Raw genomic sequence first — 21,016 nt, 5'->3', positions numbered from 1 at the left:
GCTTATTCCTCAACCACAGCCACCGTCTCCACAACCATTATCGTAGAATAACCTTGACGTCAATGATCTTGTGTCGTCATACAACAATCTTGAAACACAAGACGTCTTTGACATTTATACTTTATACCCACAACTATTATCCCAAAATGTTTTTTTATGCCCAACAAACCTCTTTTCACCAACAAAACTATCATTCATCATAATATTTTACAACATCACCCCATCACAACAACCACAAACATCAAACCCAAATGAAGATTTCATCACCAATGAAGATCCCATCATACGATTTCACAAAGAAAGCATGGATGATTTTAGTGAATATGAGGATCAAGAGTTGTTTCATCACAACAATGACCAAAACGATGACGAGGGTGTTTTTGTACCAACGTCACCCTTGTTGCAATATAACCAACCTTGTAACGACTCATTTTTTCGCTACGATATCACTACTCTAAACGCGACATTTCAATTTTAAGTGAAAATTCCCTTAATTTGATTATGAAAATGAGGGTAAATTTTTCGCAATATACATTCACCAAACAATGCACAAATACATAACTAAATACATACATACATACATATATTAAATCATTATACATAATTCACATGTCAAAACATAATTCAGTTTTTGGATGTATCTAAACTTGGGATTTACATGCCCAATCAAAAAGAATCAAGGAACTAACTAAGGAAGAGTTGATAACAAAACATAACTCTCACAAAATAAATTTCAATATTATCATGTCGGCTTGACTATTTCAACAAAAGAATCTCCCTCCAACATCACCTATTGTTGCTCATCTGCTCTCATGAACAAAGGTTTGCAATCATCACAGGTACCAACCACTCGGTACAAAATTGCAAATGTGAGTTTATTATAAAAGATCAGCAAACACCAGATGACAATGATTAGCAAGAGAACAATAACAATAATCACAATCATTCTCAATAATTCATCAGTTTAACATACATTTAACAAATTAGTTATCAACTTTTTCCACAATTCAAATCGATTATGCTTAGAATAATGCATGCATCTGACTCAACTCTTAAATGCAATGTGGTACCATTTTTCAGGAAATAGCCTGCACATGTCCTCATGACACTCTCACTTGGGAAAACTAGGCAACCACTTTTGAGGTCAAGCTGTAGTGCACAGGCCACCCCCCCCCCCCCCCCCCCCTCATGTTGATCAGCATGAGTCTTAGGGGAGTTTCAAATCGAGTCATATGTCCCTAAGTATCAGCATGTTTCCTCATGAAAAATCACAATTACTTACTAACAAAGTTTATACTATTTACATGCAATTATGAAGTATGAAACATGGATATCATCAATGCACTGATCGTGGATAATTAAAAATCCTAAGCAATCTCCTTTCTTCTCCAAAGATGCTTGAAATTTTTTTAAACCAATCTCATTCCCTCTCAAGGGATATCCAATTGATTACTGCACCCCTTATATACATACACAACATACATCCATCATGATGATATCATCAACATCAATGTCATCTCATCTCAATATCTTCATCAACATCAACAATCATCTCATCTCAATATCATCATCAACATCAACAATCTCATTCCACATATATGCATATAAGTTCATGTGTGGGATTCACATTTTTTAGGTCTTCAGACAACACAAATCTCATACAATAACAATCCATAATACCACGAGACTAATATTTTAGAAAAAATTCTAAGTTAAAGAGAAGAACTATGGTATACAAGGCAAACTCTTATGCCCATTTAAAATTTGATAAATAAGTAAATATAAGGACATATATAAAATTTTGGGTAGAGTCTAATCTGTAATTAAGACTTTTCCCAAAAATTTCAATAATTAAAACAACAACATCATTCTCAATAACAAATACATCACATCCCATTAGTTAAAGACACATTTTTTCTTGAAAAACCAGCATGGAACAGGGACAATCATACAACCTCATAATTGGGTTCCTTGACCCCAAATATGGTATCAAAAGCTCTAAACAAACCATAAACTCCTTTCACCTATCTATATCTCTGTTAGATCTTCGCGGTGTTGTTCTGAGATCTCTTAGGTTTGCGTCCTTTGGTCCAAATGTAGAACTCTATATACCAAATGAAAGACAATTTAGTATAGATTTCAAAGACAAGGTTAATATTAACATTCAGGATCAAATACTCATTTGATTTTAAAAGGGGCTAAAGTGGTGTTTTGGGGTCGACATCAAAGAAATGTCATTTTGAAATTTCAATCATGCCATTGTGACTGAGGTTCAACGAAGATCACGAAAACTAAATCAATTTTATAAAAAGGCAACTTTTACAATGTCTCATTTTCAAAGATTTTTCAAAGGAAACATAGAAACATCCAATAAGAGTAACCAAACCACAAAAGATACTAAAAAAAAGCTCAAACTAATTAGGAGAAAACATAGAAATCACGGTTACCTTGAAGAAACTGCAAAGAGAGGATTGGAGGCTCTGTTCTCTATCGAATTCTTAAGTTGAGTTTTGAAGATTTTGCTCCAATTAAAGTGTTCCTCTCTATGCGGTGGTCTGACGGCAAACGACAATGGCTCGTGGCAGCCACGGATGGTTATGGGTGGTGAAGGAAGGGTTTCCAGGGTTTGGTGAGAGTTTGGAGAAAGAGAGAGGTGAAAAATATGTTTTTCACCTCTGATGGACTTATTTATTGTCTGCAAGTCTCGCTTAGTGAGGTGGTCTCGTTGAGCAAATTATTTCCTTTGGGTGAAATTGTGCTTAGTGAGCAAGTTAGGCTAAGTGAGGTGTCCAAAGTTTTTATTTCACAAATCCCAATGGTTCAAATGTGAAAACTTGGGTTGCAAAACTATAGTCCAAGTTTGAAGGTGATCCAACGATTAACGAGTCTGAGATCGTGATTTTACTGAAACATGTTTTGGGTCAATCTCGAAATCACATGGTTCTAACACTGATCAATCAAACTCCACATAATCTAACATCCACACCAAGCAGTTGCACAAGGGTAATCCACACAACACTTCAACTAATCCAAATTAATCAAATAATCAAATAACACAAGAAATACATCAAGCATTTATTTTCAGCTATCAAAATTTTCGGGCGTTACAAACCTAGGTGTCTAATGGAGTTGAACCTTGACCACTTACCACAATAGATTGATCACCACCATTTCATTCAACAACAAGACCGTGTACAGCCACCAACTGGTGCACTCGAGGTTGGCATGTCATTCGATAAAAGAGCACAATGTATTCGAGCAGTTAAAAAATACATCAGAAATTATTTTGACTACAAAACAATATATTCTGACCAAAAAATGTTAAACTTCGTGTGCAAATCACATGAAAATGGTTATACATGAAACTTAGGTGCATGCAATTCAAAGACGCATAAGAAATGAATTATCAAAAGTATACGATGTTAGCACACATGTCTCGCACCAATGCTCAGACAAAATCATAGGCAATTCGACAAACACGTAATAGCGCATATCATCCAACCCATTGTCAAAATAAACCCAATAGTCTACATCAAAACATTGATGACAGAGATCAAAACGTTCATGAATTATACTTTATCCTACAAAAAGATATGCTTAGCAAAGCAAACAACATTGGAGATGATTCATGCAAACGAGGAAGAATCATATTTCAAGCGACCAAAAGTTATAGGAGCTTTGCAATATGATTGTGGCCACTGCTCAAATAATATTGGTGTTTGAATAGGGAGAAATGATACCTGCCAAAAAAATACTTAAACGTGTCTTTTGGTCATTCAGTTCATGCATTAATGGGTTTGTATTCTGTAAATTCATCGTATAAGCAAATGGTACATGGCATATGGGAAGTATGCTGACACATTATTGATGGCTATAGCACAAGACAATGTTAACCATATCTTCCCCGTAGAAGAAGAGACAACTTCAGTGTGGGGTTCTTCTTGAAGAATTTTGAGAAGGCGTGTTACTCCGCAAAGTAACATTTAAAGAAACCACTCATGCAGGTTGGTTGAAAATCTTTACTATTTTTTTTTGTTAAACTATATTTTAATTCAAATTTCATAGACATATTAAATTGATTGAATATTTACATGTACACGTACACGGAGAAGATGCACTGACGACATCTTAGGGATATCCGTGCGAATAAGCATAGTGCAGCTGAACAAGTTGATCAGTTACCCAACAAAATATTGGGTACAATGCTTCGATGAGGGAAAACATTGGGGACACATGACTACAAATTCCACATTTATATGCACAAGATACATGTTAGTGTCACCGTTGGTTGAGGAGACATACTTCAAGACCTCGAAACACTTTTTGCTACTAGAGGTCGACAAACCCAAGCAATGATAAACTTATGCTTGCATTATTCCAAGGTCGCCTCTGAGGCAATAAATAGTCGTCAACAATAATCAAATAGACACATTGTTAACAAATAGACACAACCACACATTTATTGTAGCAAACCCAAGCCCTTTGTAAGGTTTAGGGTCATGTTACAAACAATCCCAAAATTGTGATTATGGTGAGAATATAATGCTAAACACTTAGTGTGTTCTCACATAATAGATGTCTATAAATCTACCAATGTTTATCGATCTCATGAACTATGTGTCGCTACTATTTATTTTACTGAACATCACGCCTACGAAAACTTCTTTGGTGGTTTACTAGCACGTGAAAATGTGACAAAAATTCAAAGGAGATCAGTGGGGTATGATCCAAGGAGAAGTACAAAGAATTGTCTGAGTTCACATCTCGCATTCCCATCAAAATAGACGAAGAAATTAAATGGAATATTAGAAATAAATGTGAAATATGTTGGCAACAAGTGGACGAAGAAATTGAATGGAATACCAAAAAAGACAAATCCCACAACAGATAAAAATTATCCCAACATATTTTCATCTTCAATTTTTTTGGCAATAATATTGTTCATATATTTTATTTATAATCTATTTTGTTATAAATAAATTATTAAACAAAAAATATTATTATTTTTTAAAAATTAAATAATATAAAAAAATTATTTTTTTAAAATTAAATTTAATATAATAACATTAGGAAAAAAAAAAAACCAAGGGTTGGTCCAATCCGACTCCTTTAACTAAAATAAAAAATAAAACAAAGATGGGAAATCGGATGCTGAAAAGAGAACTCTACTCAAAGGATAGAGAACTCTACTCAAAGGATAGCATACTTAGAACATTAAATTGAAAAAACCAGTTTAGATAGGAAAGAAAAACCCAACAAACTAATAGTTAAGAGAGAGAAAGAGAGACATAGTTAGAGAGAGAGCAGAGACACCGTTCGGAGCTCAGCTGAATACGGTTGTGGCCCCAGCGCTCCGGTGAGTGACTACTTTAGATCTTCTTCTTTCCATTTTCTTCAACTTGATCTTCATATTCATATTCTGCCCCCTTTTTTTTCAGTTTCGTAGCTGCTCCATTTTTTCCACACTCCATTATAAATTTTAGTTTTTTCTTTTAAAATTTTTAATCTTTTTGGGTTTTGCTGAATACCCATTTAACTTTGATGATTTAATTGCAATGATTTCAACCCACCGGGTACAATTAAGGGAAGATGGAGGCTGTAGAATTTTTGTTGGGTTGAGGAGTTATTTACTATTGAGCTACAAAAACCAATATTTATGTCCGAATCTCTGAGGATAGGCCTGAATAGAGTACTTGTTGTATAGACAATATTAAATAGTATTGTGTTTGATTTTGTATTTACTGTATGGAAATCATTGGTCCTTATTTTTAGAAATTAACGGTATATGTAGTAGTTTTGGAATTTACTTTATTTAAGAGCAGTTGGCCTTCTAATCAAATTATCAAAAAAACATTTTCGGACAGTTTATTTAATGCTCAGGTGTGTGTTACTTTGCACAAAAAGCTTTTGACTTGCTTCATTTGATGAGTGGGGTGGTGTGTGCTAGCAAGTTAGCTAATGGGTTTTGCTACCTTGTTGGATTGATTTAATGATTCGGCTATTTTTGTGGTTGTGCCCAATTAGCCACGCTTAGTTATAAATTTATAGTTAAAGTGGATCACTTGTAACTTGTAAGCCAGGCAGATTTTCTTTGAGGAAGCATTAAGTCCTTTACTTTTGATTAGGATATTAGGATATGTGTCTCTACATTTGTCTCCCTTGCAGTGTGGATACCAACGTGGAGAAGCAAAACAAGGTGAAATAAAATGAAAGAAACTTGTGTAGAATCGTTAGAATCTCACTTCCTAAAGATTGACTTGTGTTTTCCTTGTAAACTTTGATTGCTTTCTCCTTTGTTTTTAATTTTTAAATCACATGACTAGACTTGAATGAGGATGATGGCATGTTATGATTTTCCAAAGCATTTATTACCAGTTCATCTTAATGTAAGCAGCACTGCGTTTTGTTGACTTGGTAGGTTTAATGAAGTTTCCAGCCAATGTTTTCTCTGTCTCACTTGTGCCTTGCAAACCAAATTTCCTGATTATATGTTAAGGGTTTGAACTGATTTACTGAATCTCTCTACTGTATAGTCTGTACTACATGTATAACTGATCTTAGTTGTGGGTTTTTGAATTAGACGAGATATTTGTTTGCTGTACTGTTCATAGAGATCTTTCCTTTTGTTGAGGTGTGTGGTTTGGTCGCCTTATACATTTGAAGATCATTTATGCCTCTTGAAATGGGTCAACAGGGAGTTGTCTTTGGTTTTCCTAGCTCTACTTTATATCTCTTGTGCACAACCTTTTAATGAAGTTTGATAGTGATGCTTTGCATGTATGACAACATTGGTAATTTGTTCGAATTCCCCTTCTAAAGAAACAATCTTGTTTTAATTGCTAGAGTCTGATGTTTTCACTCTGAAGTCTGAAGAGTTTTATGTATTCTAAGTTCTAACCATTGCTAGAGTGTGGAACTTATTTATAAATGTGATATTTTGCGCAACTGAGATTTTTCTTCTAACATGGCCTATTGTTGCAGCTGCAGTTTTACACTCAAAAGGACCTCATGTCTAACATAGAGGAGAACAAAGATCTAGGACAGATGGACGTGAATGCATCTGATAAGTCAGCTAACATGCCATCATCCCAAAAGCAGGTGGTGTTGAGATCTGCCTTTTTGCATGCTAAAATTTAAATTTAAATTTCACTTTGGATGAGATAATCACTTTAGTAAGGGTGTGGTAAGTTTGTTGCCATTTGAAGTGGAGGTCACAGGTTCAAATCCTGGGAATATCCTTTCCACATGTACGATAAGGCTATGGCTATGTACATCTGCCCTCCCCAGATCCTCTCAGGTGGAAGCCTCGCATACTAGGCTGCCCTTATGAGATTACGAGGTTGTTTTACTGCCAAAAGAATTTCTTATTTTGTGACCTACAAGTTTATGAACCTCGTAGGAGGAGGCTGTAAAGAAAAAGTATGGAGGAATGCTGCCCAAAAAGCCGCCACTCATATCTAAGGTGCGTGCATGTGCATATTTCTGTGTGTAAATTTGTTTGTCACTTACGTTAGGAAATCATTTGATTTTTCATTTAAAATTCAACTTTATGCTAGGACCATGAGCGTGCTTACTTTGATTCTGCGGATTGGGCACTTGGAAAGGTACTTCTGGAAACCACACCTCTGTAATGGTTGCTTATATTGAATTTTCTGACATTTTTCTGTGCTCTCACTTGTAACAGCAAGGCGGAGACAAGCCTAAGGGGCCACTTGAAGCTCTTCGGCCTAAATTACAGGTATTTAACCAATATTCTCTTATCTGATCTAGATATAGTGACACTGTTTTCTATGGCTTATTAGTAGTTGTTCTTCTGATGTGTGAATTGCGTGCTACCTGATGATGGTCTTAGACCGTTTCTTGAAAATGTTATATATCATTTGCTGCTTTAATACAGAGAGAAAACAATTGGTTGTCTCAAGAAAATTAAACTGTTTGGACCAGCACTTGCTATATAAGGGCTTTGTTCATGTTAACTGTTTTGCATTACAATTAAAATAGATAGGTAATAAATTTAGGATTACAAAATCCAGTGGATGATGCCTTAGTCACTGACTTCTTTACCATCATAAAAGTTGCTGCTCCATAGCCTCCCCTGTCCCTTACCCGCCCTCTTTACCGGTTGTTGAAAAGTGAAAGCATCAAATCTGTAATCATCCCTCCAATTTTCTAGGAGTGTACGCGGGTCGGTTTGGGTTGGGTTTGGGTTGGGTTTGACATAATCTGTGACCCAACCCAACCAAATTTGAATGGGTTGTTTTGGGTCAGCTTCCCAAGAAAAATATTTAAAACCTAACCCAAACCAACTCCGTTTGTAAATGGTTTGGGTTAGATCAATGGATCAAAGTATTTAAATTTGTCTGTTATTTTTTCAAATCCAATATTTTTTATAAGCTAAATTTTTTATTAAATGAAATATTGAATACATTACTTATATTTGTTACGTGTTGTCAAATAGTGGAAGAAACGATCGGGGGAGGAATTGCATTGTTGTTATCATCATCACATAGGTTAACAGATTATGTTGAACATGGTTTAAAAATTGATATATAATAAACAAGTTCAAGGACCACACCCGCGAAGCGTAGAAACCCAAAAACTAAAACTATTACAGCATAGTTTGAAAAGTCCAATGTACTCAAATAGTCAAATGAGTAGTACAACTGAAACTTCAACGAAATCTAAAATAGTTTGAAACAAATTAAAAAGCAACATAGATGTTTTACAACCAGCCGGGAGTTGAAATCCTAATTTTGTTAAAGTGGCTGAGTGAATTTGTGAGAACTGAGAAAAGAAAAGATGGTCTCATGCTTAATTACTAAGTTTGATAATAATAGTAATTTATTTTTTTTATTTTAAAAAAAAAAAATATATATATATATATATATATATATATATAATTTAATACAAATTAATGGATCAATGGGTTGAATTGGGTTTGGCTCAATCACAAAAAAATACTCAACCCAAATTGTTTGGGTTGATTTTGATCGATTCGGATTCACGGGCAATCCATATCCATGAACACCCATGCAATTTTCATAGCAGAACAAAATTAATGGCATGTTTATTTAATTTTTTTTCTTAGAAAAAGTAGTTTTTAATTAAAAATTGTCTAAACAATTTTATGATCAGATTATTTTTTTTGAAAGAAAAGGCCTGTGGGTTGTTAGGCGACAATCAACGTAAAACCGTCAATATACCAGACATGAATCACTCACCCTCGTGGGATAAAATTTTGTTGTAATAAATCTAATTGCACCTGCTGTTTTCATGTAATGTGCATGACAAATTTCTGCTTGCTTCTGCTTTTCAGCCGACGCAGCAGCAAACACGTTACCGGAAATCTCCATATGCTCCTTCAGGAGAAGGTATGTTTGATTTTGGTGCGTGCAGTGTTCAGTTAAGATGGCTGAACTTATAATATTTCTCTTTAGCATCTTCAAAATTAATTAACTAACTAAATTGTCATGTTTTGTTGTCCTTATCATAGAAGGGGGAAGTGTTCCAGCCGAGGATGTGCCTTCGAACGAGTAAGCAGTAGTCAGTCTTTTGATGATGTGCTGACAATTGTTCTCATTCCTGCCCTGAGTGAGTAGGTATCACTTTTTGTTGTTTTCAACAATAAAGGAAGCTTATCATGTATTCATTAACTAACTAAATTGCCATGTGTTGTTGTCCTTTTCAACAATAAAGGAAGCTTATCATGTATTCATATTAGCACAAGACAAGTGATTTGATCTACACCTACACAATAGACATTTACTTGGGATTATGATTTGTGTTACTCTCTTCTCTCCCAAACTACCCTGGTCTCTTTTTTTTTTAGGAAGGCAGTACAACTGTACAAGATAAGAAGAATAAAAAGAGTAAAAGATTTAACTGTAAATTTGGTTTACACTTGACACTATTTTTCGTTTTAGTCTCTACATGAAAAAACTGGTACATGTTTGTGTTACCTTCAACGGCCTCTAACCTACGTTTCCAAAAGACCTCCCTGGTAACTTATGCATTGGAATGATCGCTACTGCACTTTCAACGGAAAAACAAACATGTACAGTCACTCTCCATTCTTCTTTCCTTCAAGGAAATGGAGTGTCATCATTGCAAAGTTGCATCTTCACCTCCAAACATGGTGATACGTGTTAGATGTCTCCACAATAATGCAAGGTCAAATCTTTAATAGTATAACGATTTTAGACGGTTAGGAGTTACTTAAGAACTTTTTCGTGTAGGTATTGGAGTGATTTTTTTTTAGTATAAATTAGACTGATAATGAGCATTATGGACTAAAGTTTTTCCCTTGAGCAAAAAATTAGTGTTCAGGCAACTTTTTAATTAGCTATGCAAATTTCTTCCCAGCTCAACACACCTCGGTTTGTGGGAAAAGGACCTCAAAGAATACATTACAAGATAGGAACAAATACATTACAAGATAGCAACAAGAAACTTTAAATGTGATCAAGTTTCGAATTGCATATAATCAAATTAAAAAATATTTGCCATGATTTAACATCTTCAATTAAATTACAAATTTAATTATGGAGAAATATGTCATGATCCATTTAAGTCTTTGTTTTGTATTTTCAAATTTTAAATATTTTTATACCAAAAAAAGATAATAAAAAGATAATATATTAGAAAGTTTACTTTTTTGGTTAAATCTAATTTTTTTTAATTAATATAAAATGTTTTTTATACAATTTATTTATCAACACTCTTTCGTTCATTTGAACAAGAGAAATTCATCTTTTCTTACTCTCATCCATTCAAGCAATACGTTTTCATCTTTCTACTTTTTTTTTCTCTATTTTACATCTATTGCAAACATAGTATTTTTTGCCGGTCAAAAGCAACGAGCAATCACCTAGCACTTACAGTGCAGCACTTTTTCACTGCGTGGAAACCATTAGACCAAGCTGTTGACTCAGTTCTATTTTAGCATGATTCTCCATCATTTCACAAATCACACACTGCTTAACACTTCACACACAGAATTTAACTATGGGAAGCATGACATTATTTCATTTTGTAGATTTTAGCTAATTTCAAAATATTTGACATGATTTAGCATCTTCAATTAAATTACAGATTTGAAGCTAGTAATTTGGATACTTGGTTTATTGATCTATTTATAATGTATAATGAGGTCTTCTATTGCTGCTGCACAAATAATTTTATGCTAACCATTAAAAAAGGGTATTAGCTAGCATCAACAAGATATTCAAACCATGGTACAGATTGAAAAACGTGAAAGGCATCAGGCTCCAAAATAGAACACAATATCCTACGGGCCATTTAAGGCAAGATTGCAAATCTGCAATATTACATTGGAAGTTGCAGCAATAAGGTTACTTCATCACTAGCTAACATTTCTCTATTATCCAATATCAGTTTTCTACAGTTCAAAGAGGCTTTTCAGGCAATGAGCCAATGATATTTTTATTAAACTAACAATACAATCCAAAATCCAATATAATAAAAGCAAAAATTATATAATCAAAACTGACTTTAGAAAAAAAAAAAAAAAACAAGAATGGATAGACATCTGATTGTTAAAAACATAACTCGATGTAGGAATAATACTCATTCTCAGAAACAGCTCAACAAAACATTTGACAACTTCATACAGATCTCAGTTTCTTCCATGGTTTCTTACATAGGAGTTGCGTGCTAACAATTTCTGGCTGGAAGTGAACCGATCACCCTGCAAGAAGCATATATGTCAAGAGGCAGGAATCTTCCACACATCCAACAAGACAATATAATCTAGCATGCTGCACCATTAAATTGCAAGCCTTACTACAGAATCAAAATGGTTTTCTTTATGGAAAAATTGGGAGCCCTTTATCAGAAGAAACTGCAATCTTGTATTGTACATAAAAAAATCTTAAATTCCAAGCCAACAAATATAGTCGAAAAAGCTCTCAAAGATAGCAACACTTGAATATGTCACTACTGATTTTACAGTGAGCTGCTTAGTGCTTGCACTGTAAATGAAATTTCCACATCCAACATATAGAAAACATCTTAAATAAGTTGAATAATTCCATTGCAATTTCTTTTGCATCATATCTAGTAGCTTTTGAAAATAAAAGTACGATGAAATTCAAATCTATAATAGACAACAGAAGAAACCACAATCTTAAGTCTTAAAAAGGCCCAAGAGGTCTCAGCAAAATAAATAGTAAACAAAATTCTAAAATATAAATAACAAATAACATTATATATTTAAGCACTGTCAAAGGTGGCACCTCCTAATACATGACATTTTACAGTGAGAAGGTTGACATTAGAAAAAGTCACATCAAGACATGCCTATGGTTGGAGACCTTGCCCGGCATTAAATCCAAAACTTAAATGTTTAGCCAAGTACTTCTCTCGGCTCTACCTCATGACATGAGTTCTCAAAATTCTAGGAAGTTCACAGCTCACCACTGAGAAGCAAAGAATACCGCTTATATCTGTAAGACTATAGTGGCCAATAGCAGATAGCAGTTTGGAGTAGCAACCCAAAAACACTATAGCAGGTTGACTGCTATTCTAAATTCTACACACACATATTATGCTATAATATATCATTATGTATTAATATTTCGTATAAATTTTAAAATATTAGAGTATCTAATAGCACTAAAATAGAATAATGTTAGTAAATGATTAATAATTAAAAAAACAGCAAAAAAAAAAAAAACTCCCCAACTGTAGGACTATTTGGGATGGAGAGTTGCCCAATTTGGGTGCATGCCCAAACACTCCTTCTGACCCAAGAAATTATAGCCACTTTCTAGTTTCTCCCACTGTTGTCACCCCTTCTTGCCCAATAAAAAAAGCTAGTCTCTCTCTCTCTCTCTCATAAGCCAGCATCTCCTACTCACCCAACCATTGTCACACCAGAAATTGCAGAACAGAGCCAGTTCAGCAGTGGCACAAGTCACAGGGCATGTCCAGAAATGGCACAAACGGAGAATCGTCTGTAAAGCCTGCATATTGCTGCGATTTTTCATGAATCACACTGCAGCAACCATGACAACCAGGCATCTGCATCAAGTGCCTCAGTTGTAGCAGGGAGTCACTCCACTTCTGTCCTCCCGCGATAGTGGGAGCAATTGACTACTTTGTGTAAGACTAATCCATTATCCATTGTCAGAATGTCACAAAAAACATATTAGTCCTATTCAAAAGAAGTATTGGCTCTATATAAGAGCCATAAAATTCTAGTCCTATTCTATGTATTTGTGTGTAACCCAAGTGTATCAATAAAATTTAAAGGTAAAAGTAAAAATAGGAGGATACTTCTTGGATATGTATCTAAGCATATTGTATGTGTGTAAGTATCAAAGACACGCATGACACCTATACTTTGGCATTTCAGAGTATCTGGTTTATAGATTAGGATTTATGATGATATGAGAATCCTGGTATATCAAACATGTCAACATAAGCAATAACTTAACTATGTTCTGCATCTTTGTTCACATGTTCTGGTGTTCCTTACCCCTCTGTTCCGATGACAGGAGAGAGAAATTTTGAAATTTTCATTGGAGAGAAAACTTGGCAGAAATTTTTGTTCCTTTATCTCTTATTTCATGTAATTTTCACTTTAACCAAACAATAGAAAATTTCAACTTTCAAAAATTTCTTTCTCTTCATCCTAACATAGGGTACATCTCTTGCCTATGATTGGCTAAAATTTCCAACCTATAGAATAAAATCTATATCTATCTTGTAGAATAAGAGATAAGCCGACCCCACCTAGTGGGATAAGGCGTTGTTGTTGTTGTTGTTGTTGTTGTATCTTGTAGAATCATTTTTTAAATCATAAATTCAACTATTCAAGGACTGTTTGGATTTTGAAAATGGGAAACAATCGTTAAAATATCAACATTTAAATAAAATGTTCTCCATGAAATCAAGGATAATATGACAGTGAAACATACAGAACAAACCTTGCACATGGATGCTGCCGATTCAGATTCAAGAGTTTGCACAGGAAGATGCCCAAGAGACTGGAAAGAATCCAGGGCATCTAAAGTCAGCTGCCAGCCACATAGAGCTACACTACCCACACCAGAACTGGAACAGGGATTATCACAACCAGCAGCAGCAACATCCCCATTCACCCAAGGACAGTAGTCATTATGTAATTTGATTGGATCAAATTCAACACCCCCATTACTGTTGTCTCTGTAAGGAGTCCCTGATCATTAGAACCAAGTGCATTAGTTAATGCACAACAAGTTCCCCCTCCCTTCCCATTTTGTCCCCCTATGGCTCTATCTATAAGTTATTCCTCGCAGCACAATAATTAGACAATTTGAAATAAGGCATTCTGATATTATTATGATGTTTGTAATTGACCTCAGGATACTTCAATAGTCAAATAGCTTTGTGCAATTGAATATCAAATAATTACATCATTAGAAGAGAAATTGGTTAATATATTAATATTACGATGACATCATTCAAAATTGAAAAGAGTAACAGCTTTTACCAGTCACATTGAGCATCAGAGTGAATGAGGAGAAGAGGGAAGAGCATCTTCAAGGTTAAATGGAAAAAAAAAAAAAGAACTAAAAAAATAAAAATAAAAATCAGACATACCCATAACATCAGTAATTAAACGGCTTGATTCATGAGATGCACCATCGTCAATGTGAGATGCCTTCCTAGTCTGAGTAACTTCTTCCTTGGATACTTCATAAGCAGAACATACAACAGCATTGCAAGAAAGGGAGGGATGGGCACCATTTTCAAGGCCTAGCACCTGCATGCTACTACTGGTCTTCTCACCACTTTCAACAGATTCAACCTTAGTTGAAGCTATAACTTTTGAGCCACTATCAGCCCTTGCTGTAGATTGAGACACCACAGCTTGACTATCCCCTTGAGGATCTTCCCTACTCATTTCCCCAGGCACAAAATCCCCAGTAAGTCCATGAGAAGGCTCAAATTCACCAGCTTGGCCCTGATTTTCAATCACTTCAGCAATTGGTTCAACATCACCTAAACTATCACCTCTATGAACTGAGGCATCAGTTCCATGGATTTCAGCCTCATGACTTGCACCCATGCCCACACTTCCCCCACTAATACCAAAACTAGGTCCATCTCTAGCATGTGCAGTCAATATCTCGGTGTTCAAAACTTCCCCACAAGCATTTGAACTGCTAACACCTGTCTCCCCTCCTGCCCTTTCTAAAAGTGGTTGGAAACAAACACTCTGTTGTGCTTGATTTAACTCAGATGTTTCATTCAAATCAACAGAAGGGAAATTGACTACATTATTATTAACATCAACAGGAAAATTTTCAACACTTTCCATTGATTCATCATCTGAACCTTGATAAACCGTATTCACTGCAATAATAGAAGACGCATGGGCAGAATCTCTGGTAGACAGGATGCCGATAGCATGATCCCTTCCTGGGTTTAACTGGTTAGTGGTGTTTGCATCTGGCTCTATTTGAATATCCAGTGAATGGCTAGGTACATCAGAAGAATTTCTTAATGGAAACTGGGATGTTTCCAATACATTAGTATCACGGGCACGCTTAAAAGGGCGAGCTGAATACTGTTGACTACCCATGACTTCATTATTATCAAAGTCAGTTACAGTTCTTTCAGCACTGTCTGCCTGTTGCATGTTTAGATGGGGCCTGTCATCTGTTGTTCCACCATCATCCAACTTGCGTTTGTGTGCATTGGGGCCTTGTAATTCATAATAAGTTGCCTGGTCACCAACCTCGCTTCCAGAAGGCCGACCAATCATTAAATATTTCCCTTCACCAGCACCTTGAACATGACCTGAGGTTGAAGTCAAGTTTATTGGTGAAAAGGATGGCCCACTAGCCATTCTAAGACTTAAATCTAAACTTTTATTAGATACAAGTTGCCTTTTATCAGATGTTGTAGCCTCATCATGGTCGCCAGTCCTCTCTTTTTCAACACCATCAGTGGTAGCCCATTCATTGATACCACTAGCTGCACTTATTCCTCGTGTTGATGCTATTTTCTTGCTTGTTTGAGGGGTATCAATCCCACAAGGAGTCATATGAACTGGACGAGGGGCAGTCAAGAAATCCCACACTCTAACTGTGGCCCCACATAAACTACAATCTAACAAAGGTGACCTAGATTCGCAATTAAACTCTGAACCCAGTACATCATTATCCCCAGTATCTTTCCTGGACGAAGTTGAATACTCCTTCTTGCTTGGAGCTGGATCATGTGCAGAGCCTTTGGCTGGACCAGAGCTGTAACCATTTTTAGCAGATTCAGCTGACTGTTCTTCACAGTCAAGCACATTCGGAAGCCACCGTGGCTCCCATCCACAAAGACTTATGAGCTTTTGAGCCTATTGAAGTGGAAAATTAACGTAAGAATGGAAATAATAAAACCAAAAGGCCAAATTAGCAAAAATACACTTATATGTGATAAATAATTAAGATAAAACAACATATCAAAAAAAATCTTACATGAGAATATGGATGAGGAGCCTGTTCACCAGTTAAGCCCATTCCACATGCATTTTCTGATCTGCAGCCCAATTCTCCAGCAGTCTGAATTTGCAATTGAGTAAGTAAGCAATCAATTTGAGGGCTATGTGTAACCCGCATCTGCTCAACTGCAGATGAAGATACGATGGGGAGGGAATAAAACTGCAAGAGTCCATCACACCGATCCTTAAAACCTCCAATTAGAGCTGAAGGTGAAGTAGGAGGGAACTGCACCAAGCTTTCTGGACAACTATTGCCTCTCCAAGGACAGGTGGTTTTGTGTCCTCTATCAAGCTGTTCAGAAAATTCTTCACTGGAGGCATCAGCTTCATCAAACATATGAGAACCAATAATCAAGGCCCAGAAAGAAGCATCAAATCAAGTGGTATAAAAGTCAGGACAAAGAGGGCTTATGATGAAGTACCAGAAGATTTAAAAAAAAAAGTTTACCCAAAAAGAAGGAAGGAAGTGTGTGGTTTTTTAATTCAATATTAACTAGAATTGACACTATAAAAGGTTCAAATTACTAAATACACATTATGGTAAAATAGCAACCTCAAATAAAATTTATCTAGTTGAAATTCTAATGCCTAACAAGCTTCCCCATAACCCTTATAGAAAGTCTCTTCAATGAGATCAACTGGATAGAACATGATCGTTCACTCATTAAGCGAGAAGTACAAAATAAATCACATTGATTTTTTGTTCAAAAGTACCAAGTAAAATTTTCGGCCTTTCCTTGTTCTCTGTCCTTATCTCGGGTATAAGGTTTTATTCAATAGAGAACCCTTTCTTCTGTGCCTATACGAATTGATATTATTCCATTCCAATTTCTATTGGTAACTCGCAAGAAAAAACTCAAATTGACAAATTAGAGCGAGCTCATCCATGCAGTCATGCAAATCAAGCATCTTCGGCTATAATGGCAAACTATCTGCCAGAATAGCCCATTACAACCAATTGAGTTAACAACCAAAAAAATAAAACTTGAGCTAAAAACCAAATAAACAATACACTGCAAGCAGTTACCGAAATCACCTCACCCCAGACACAAAACATGCATACAAACATTACATCGCCTGTCCTACAAAAATTACACAAACTCTTCGCCACGACTAACACATACACCAATCTACATTAATATAATACACTGAACAGAGCTTCGAGTTGGACTGTAATCTAGCAGAATCAACAATCCCCATTCCCCAGCATTAAAAAGAACACCAAATAAATAGCCATCACAAGTTTACACAAGGGGAGTGCTAGGAACACACTAAAACACTCTTTTTTAACAATTATCATTTCCATAATAGCCTCACCTTCAAAAGAGGAAGCTGAAGGCAGAGCAAAATCTAACTGGGCACCACATATCTCACACTCAATCTTAGCGACATCAACATTCACCCAACCTCTCTTGGCACAAGCCAATGAGCCAGCAACCTGCAAAATGGCCAAGCTCAATTATTTTTTCCCCGATTATCTTAACCTCATCATTTTCCAGCATAATCCAACCATAAAGAAGCCAACCTTGGGCAATTTTCCGGCGAGCTTGAACGTCGAAAGCCGGCGGAGCAAATCGCCGCGTTCCCAGGGCCGGCAGGACGGAACCGAAGCCCCTAGCAGCACCGAACCGAGAACCGCGTGCGAATCCGCGCTCGATTTGTCGCGCCGGCTAGCATCTCCGTTGCCGGCGTTCGCCGGAAACGCCGGCGACGACGCCCCCGCAGAGCTGAGAGGAAGAAAAAGTAAATTAATACGTGGAAAATTAAAAAGGGAAAAGGCGAAAACTCGAAACCCTAAAAATTTCAGAGCTTGAAATCGAGTTACGGTTAACATTAATTATGCAAAATAAGAGAGAGAGAGAGAGGTTAGAGTGAGAAACCCTAGAGAGAGAAAGAGAAAGACCTGGCAGCAGGAGTTGGAGGAGAAGAGGGTGGTTTGGGAAGAGAGGGATTGAGATTCGCAGAGGTTACGCCATCTTCGTTCATCTTCAATTTTCTTCAGTCACTCTCTCTCTCTCGTTTTCTTCTGCTTCCAAGTTCTAACCCCTGTTTGTTTGAGTGTGAACTTCGGGAACACGTTATTAACGTAGGAAATAAATTCCCTTCACTCTCCCACTTGCGGTTGCGGCTTGTGGGGATGGATCGTCAACAATTTATTTTATTTTTTTGTCTTCTAATTATTATTTTTTTTATATTTTGTTCATGCATTTTTACATTAATTTCTCTGCATATATAAATTAGAATAAACTATTATAATTATTTTTAATGAGAGTGTTTTTAGAAGTTTGTTTTTTAGTTATAAATCATGGGTGTATCTTAATTTATCATTAAATATGATTTCTTTCTTGAATAAATCATTCTCATATATATGAATGATCTTACACTATTATATTAATCTTTTCCATTAAAAGTTTTTCTTTAATAAACATGTTTAGAGAATTTTTTTTTAAAATTTATTGTCTCTCTTAATCTATCATTTTTAATATATTTAGTTCTAATTTGATTTTTAATATATTTTTAAATGAAATTATCAATAATTAAAATAACATTATAGTATCATAATATAAATTATTTATCATAAATATAAATTTAATTCACATGCTAAAAAAATACTTATTTATTTTTATACAAAACATTTATTACAATTTTTAATTATTATATAATTCTATATTCAGAGGTATTTGTTTAGAGTTTTTTTGTTTTAGTCTCATAATTTTTTTAAGTTTTCAGTTTTAGTTCTTGAACTCTCTTTTTTTTTACTGCTTTTAGTTTTTTTTAATGTAATACAAAAATAAAAATGTATTTTGATCTTTTATATAAAAAATAAATAAGAGTATTTTCAGTTTATAAGAAATATAGATTCATTTTTAATATATTAATTGTCAATTTCTTGAAAAATTTATTGGTGAAACATCTACTCTCATTCATTCTTTTTATGATATTGTTAAACTTTTCATTTATTTGTTGTTATCTTACACACCTTCTTTGCAATAAGATTAAAAAAAACATTTTTTTTTCTTTAATCAACTTGCTTTGACAAATTCATTGTGTGCAATAAGATAAGAGTTAGATACATATTCTTGATAGTAAAATTCCTTCATGTTAGAAAGTGAATTTCTTAAATTTGCATTTGGTGGTTTTGAGGAAAGAAAGTTACTTCATTGTCCATACATAAAATGCAATAAAGATCTTTATTGGTCTCAAAAGGTTATATATGAACACTTGATCATAATCACAATAAAATAAATAAATGCTATATTTTATGAGAACATCATAGAGAAGTAGTGAATGATTCTCATCAATATGATAAAGATGATGATTAGAACAATTGTTAGTGATGGACTTCATAATATGTTACATGGTCTTGGAAGTGTTATCAATATTCAAAACATCATAAAATAATTTATGCTAATTATATAACTTATTATCTTACTTTTTATAATGCTTTCAATATTAATACTTCTCCAAGGTCATGGAACATTTCACCATGTTCGTCACTACATTATTTTAATCATCATCATCATTTGTCTTATTGTATTCATTCACCATTTATCTATGATACTCTCATATAACATAGTCTCTCTCTTTTTTTGTACTTATGATTAAGTGATGATATATAACTTTTTTAGACCAATGTAGATCATTATTGCTTTGTTGTATGGACAACAATGTAAATTTTATTCTTCAAAATCACTAAATATAAATTCAAGAAATTTACAAGTATAAAGGATTCATCTTATCTGACATTTGTATCCAACATTATCTAAAACCCATATCAGTCAAAGAAAAAATAACATACTATTAATTAATCAAAACTTATAAATAATAAAAAAAAACAAATGTGTTGATGAATTATCAAACAAATATTTGCAATCAAATCAAATATAATTTTAATTAAGAAAGAAAGAAATCTTTTTATTTTAATCACCAAATTTATCTTGAAAATTAAATTCAAATACAAGAAAAAAACCTTTTTTATTTGCTAGATTTTTATTTTGTATTCTATTATTTAATTCTAAAATTGAATGACCTCAGAAAAAGAAAATTCTTTATTATTGTTTTTATCAAACCGAAGAGTAGTGATTGTGTACCTTGTTGTCTTGTTGAATGTGTGATGGTCCTCCAATTAAGTTAAGTTAGTGACTAGGGGAATGACATTGCCTCTAATAGCAATCCCACACATACACATAATTAGAATAATAATAAAATGCTATTTATGGCAACATGCTTATAATACTTTTTCATCCATCACTAGGTTCCATATAAATAACTAGCAGCTCTAGTCAAACTTAAATCAAGCATAATACATTAATCACCATGGTAACACACAAAGATTATCATAGCATTAAGAGGTTATGCTATAGTACGAAATCCAGTTATGAGTCACTATTATCATTCATGGTCATAATTCTCTAAGCATAATTAATTTTCTACCAACCATAACACCTTAAGCACCAATACCATTCTACAAGCATTGCCATCACATTTATCAACAACATGGAATAATAGAATCTA

At 34.5% G+C, this 21,016-nt stretch overlaps 2 protein-coding genes across 3 annotated transcripts; one reads left to right on the top strand and one right to left on the bottom strand.

Moving 5' to 3' along the window:
- Positions 1-5,154: 5,154 nt before the first annotated feature.
- Positions 5,155-9,787, top strand: LOC114386764. Its single transcript, XM_028346806.1, has 7 exons — positions 5,155-5,356; positions 6,982-7,098; positions 7,400-7,462; positions 7,557-7,604; positions 7,685-7,738; positions 9,317-9,371; positions 9,494-9,787. Exons 2-7 carry the CDS (start codon positions 7,009-7,011, stop codon positions 9,535-9,537), a joined length of 354 nt encoding a protein of 117 aa, XP_028202607.1. The 5' UTR covers positions 5,155-5,356; positions 6,982-7,008; the 3' UTR covers positions 9,538-9,787.
- Positions 9,788-11,273: 1,486 nt separating this feature from the next.
- On the bottom strand, positions 11,274-18,612 carry LOC114386475. 2 transcript variants are annotated; one of them, XM_028346491.1, is made up of 7 exons: positions 18,405-18,609; positions 18,027-18,228; positions 17,819-17,939; positions 16,479-16,825; positions 14,605-16,357; positions 13,950-14,200; positions 11,274-11,707 (listed from the first exon to the last, which is right to left on the bottom strand). In XM_028346491.1, the coding sequence occupies exons 1-7, from the start codon at positions 18,485-18,487 to the stop codon at positions 11,636-11,638; spliced, it is 2,829 nt and encodes a 942-aa protein (XP_028202292.1). In that variant the 5' UTR covers positions 18,488-18,609; the 3' UTR covers positions 11,274-11,635. The 2 variants fall into 2 exon arrangements, with proteins under 2 accessions (XP_028202292.1, XP_028202294.1); XM_028346493.1 differs by lacking the exon at positions 13,950-14,200 and having other exon boundaries at positions 11,603-11,707; positions 18,405-18,612.
- Between the last annotated feature and the right edge of the window lie 2,404 nt (positions 18,613-21,016).

The sequence above is a fragment of the Glycine soja genome, chromosome 15, assembly GCF_004193775.1.
Source record: "Glycine soja cultivar W05 chromosome 15, ASM419377v2, whole genome shotgun sequence".
NCBI lineage: Eukaryota > Viridiplantae > Streptophyta > Magnoliopsida > Fabales > Fabaceae > Glycine > Glycine soja.
Note: the sequence above shows the minus strand (reverse complement) of the source record. Positions and strands in the feature narration are given on the sequence as shown.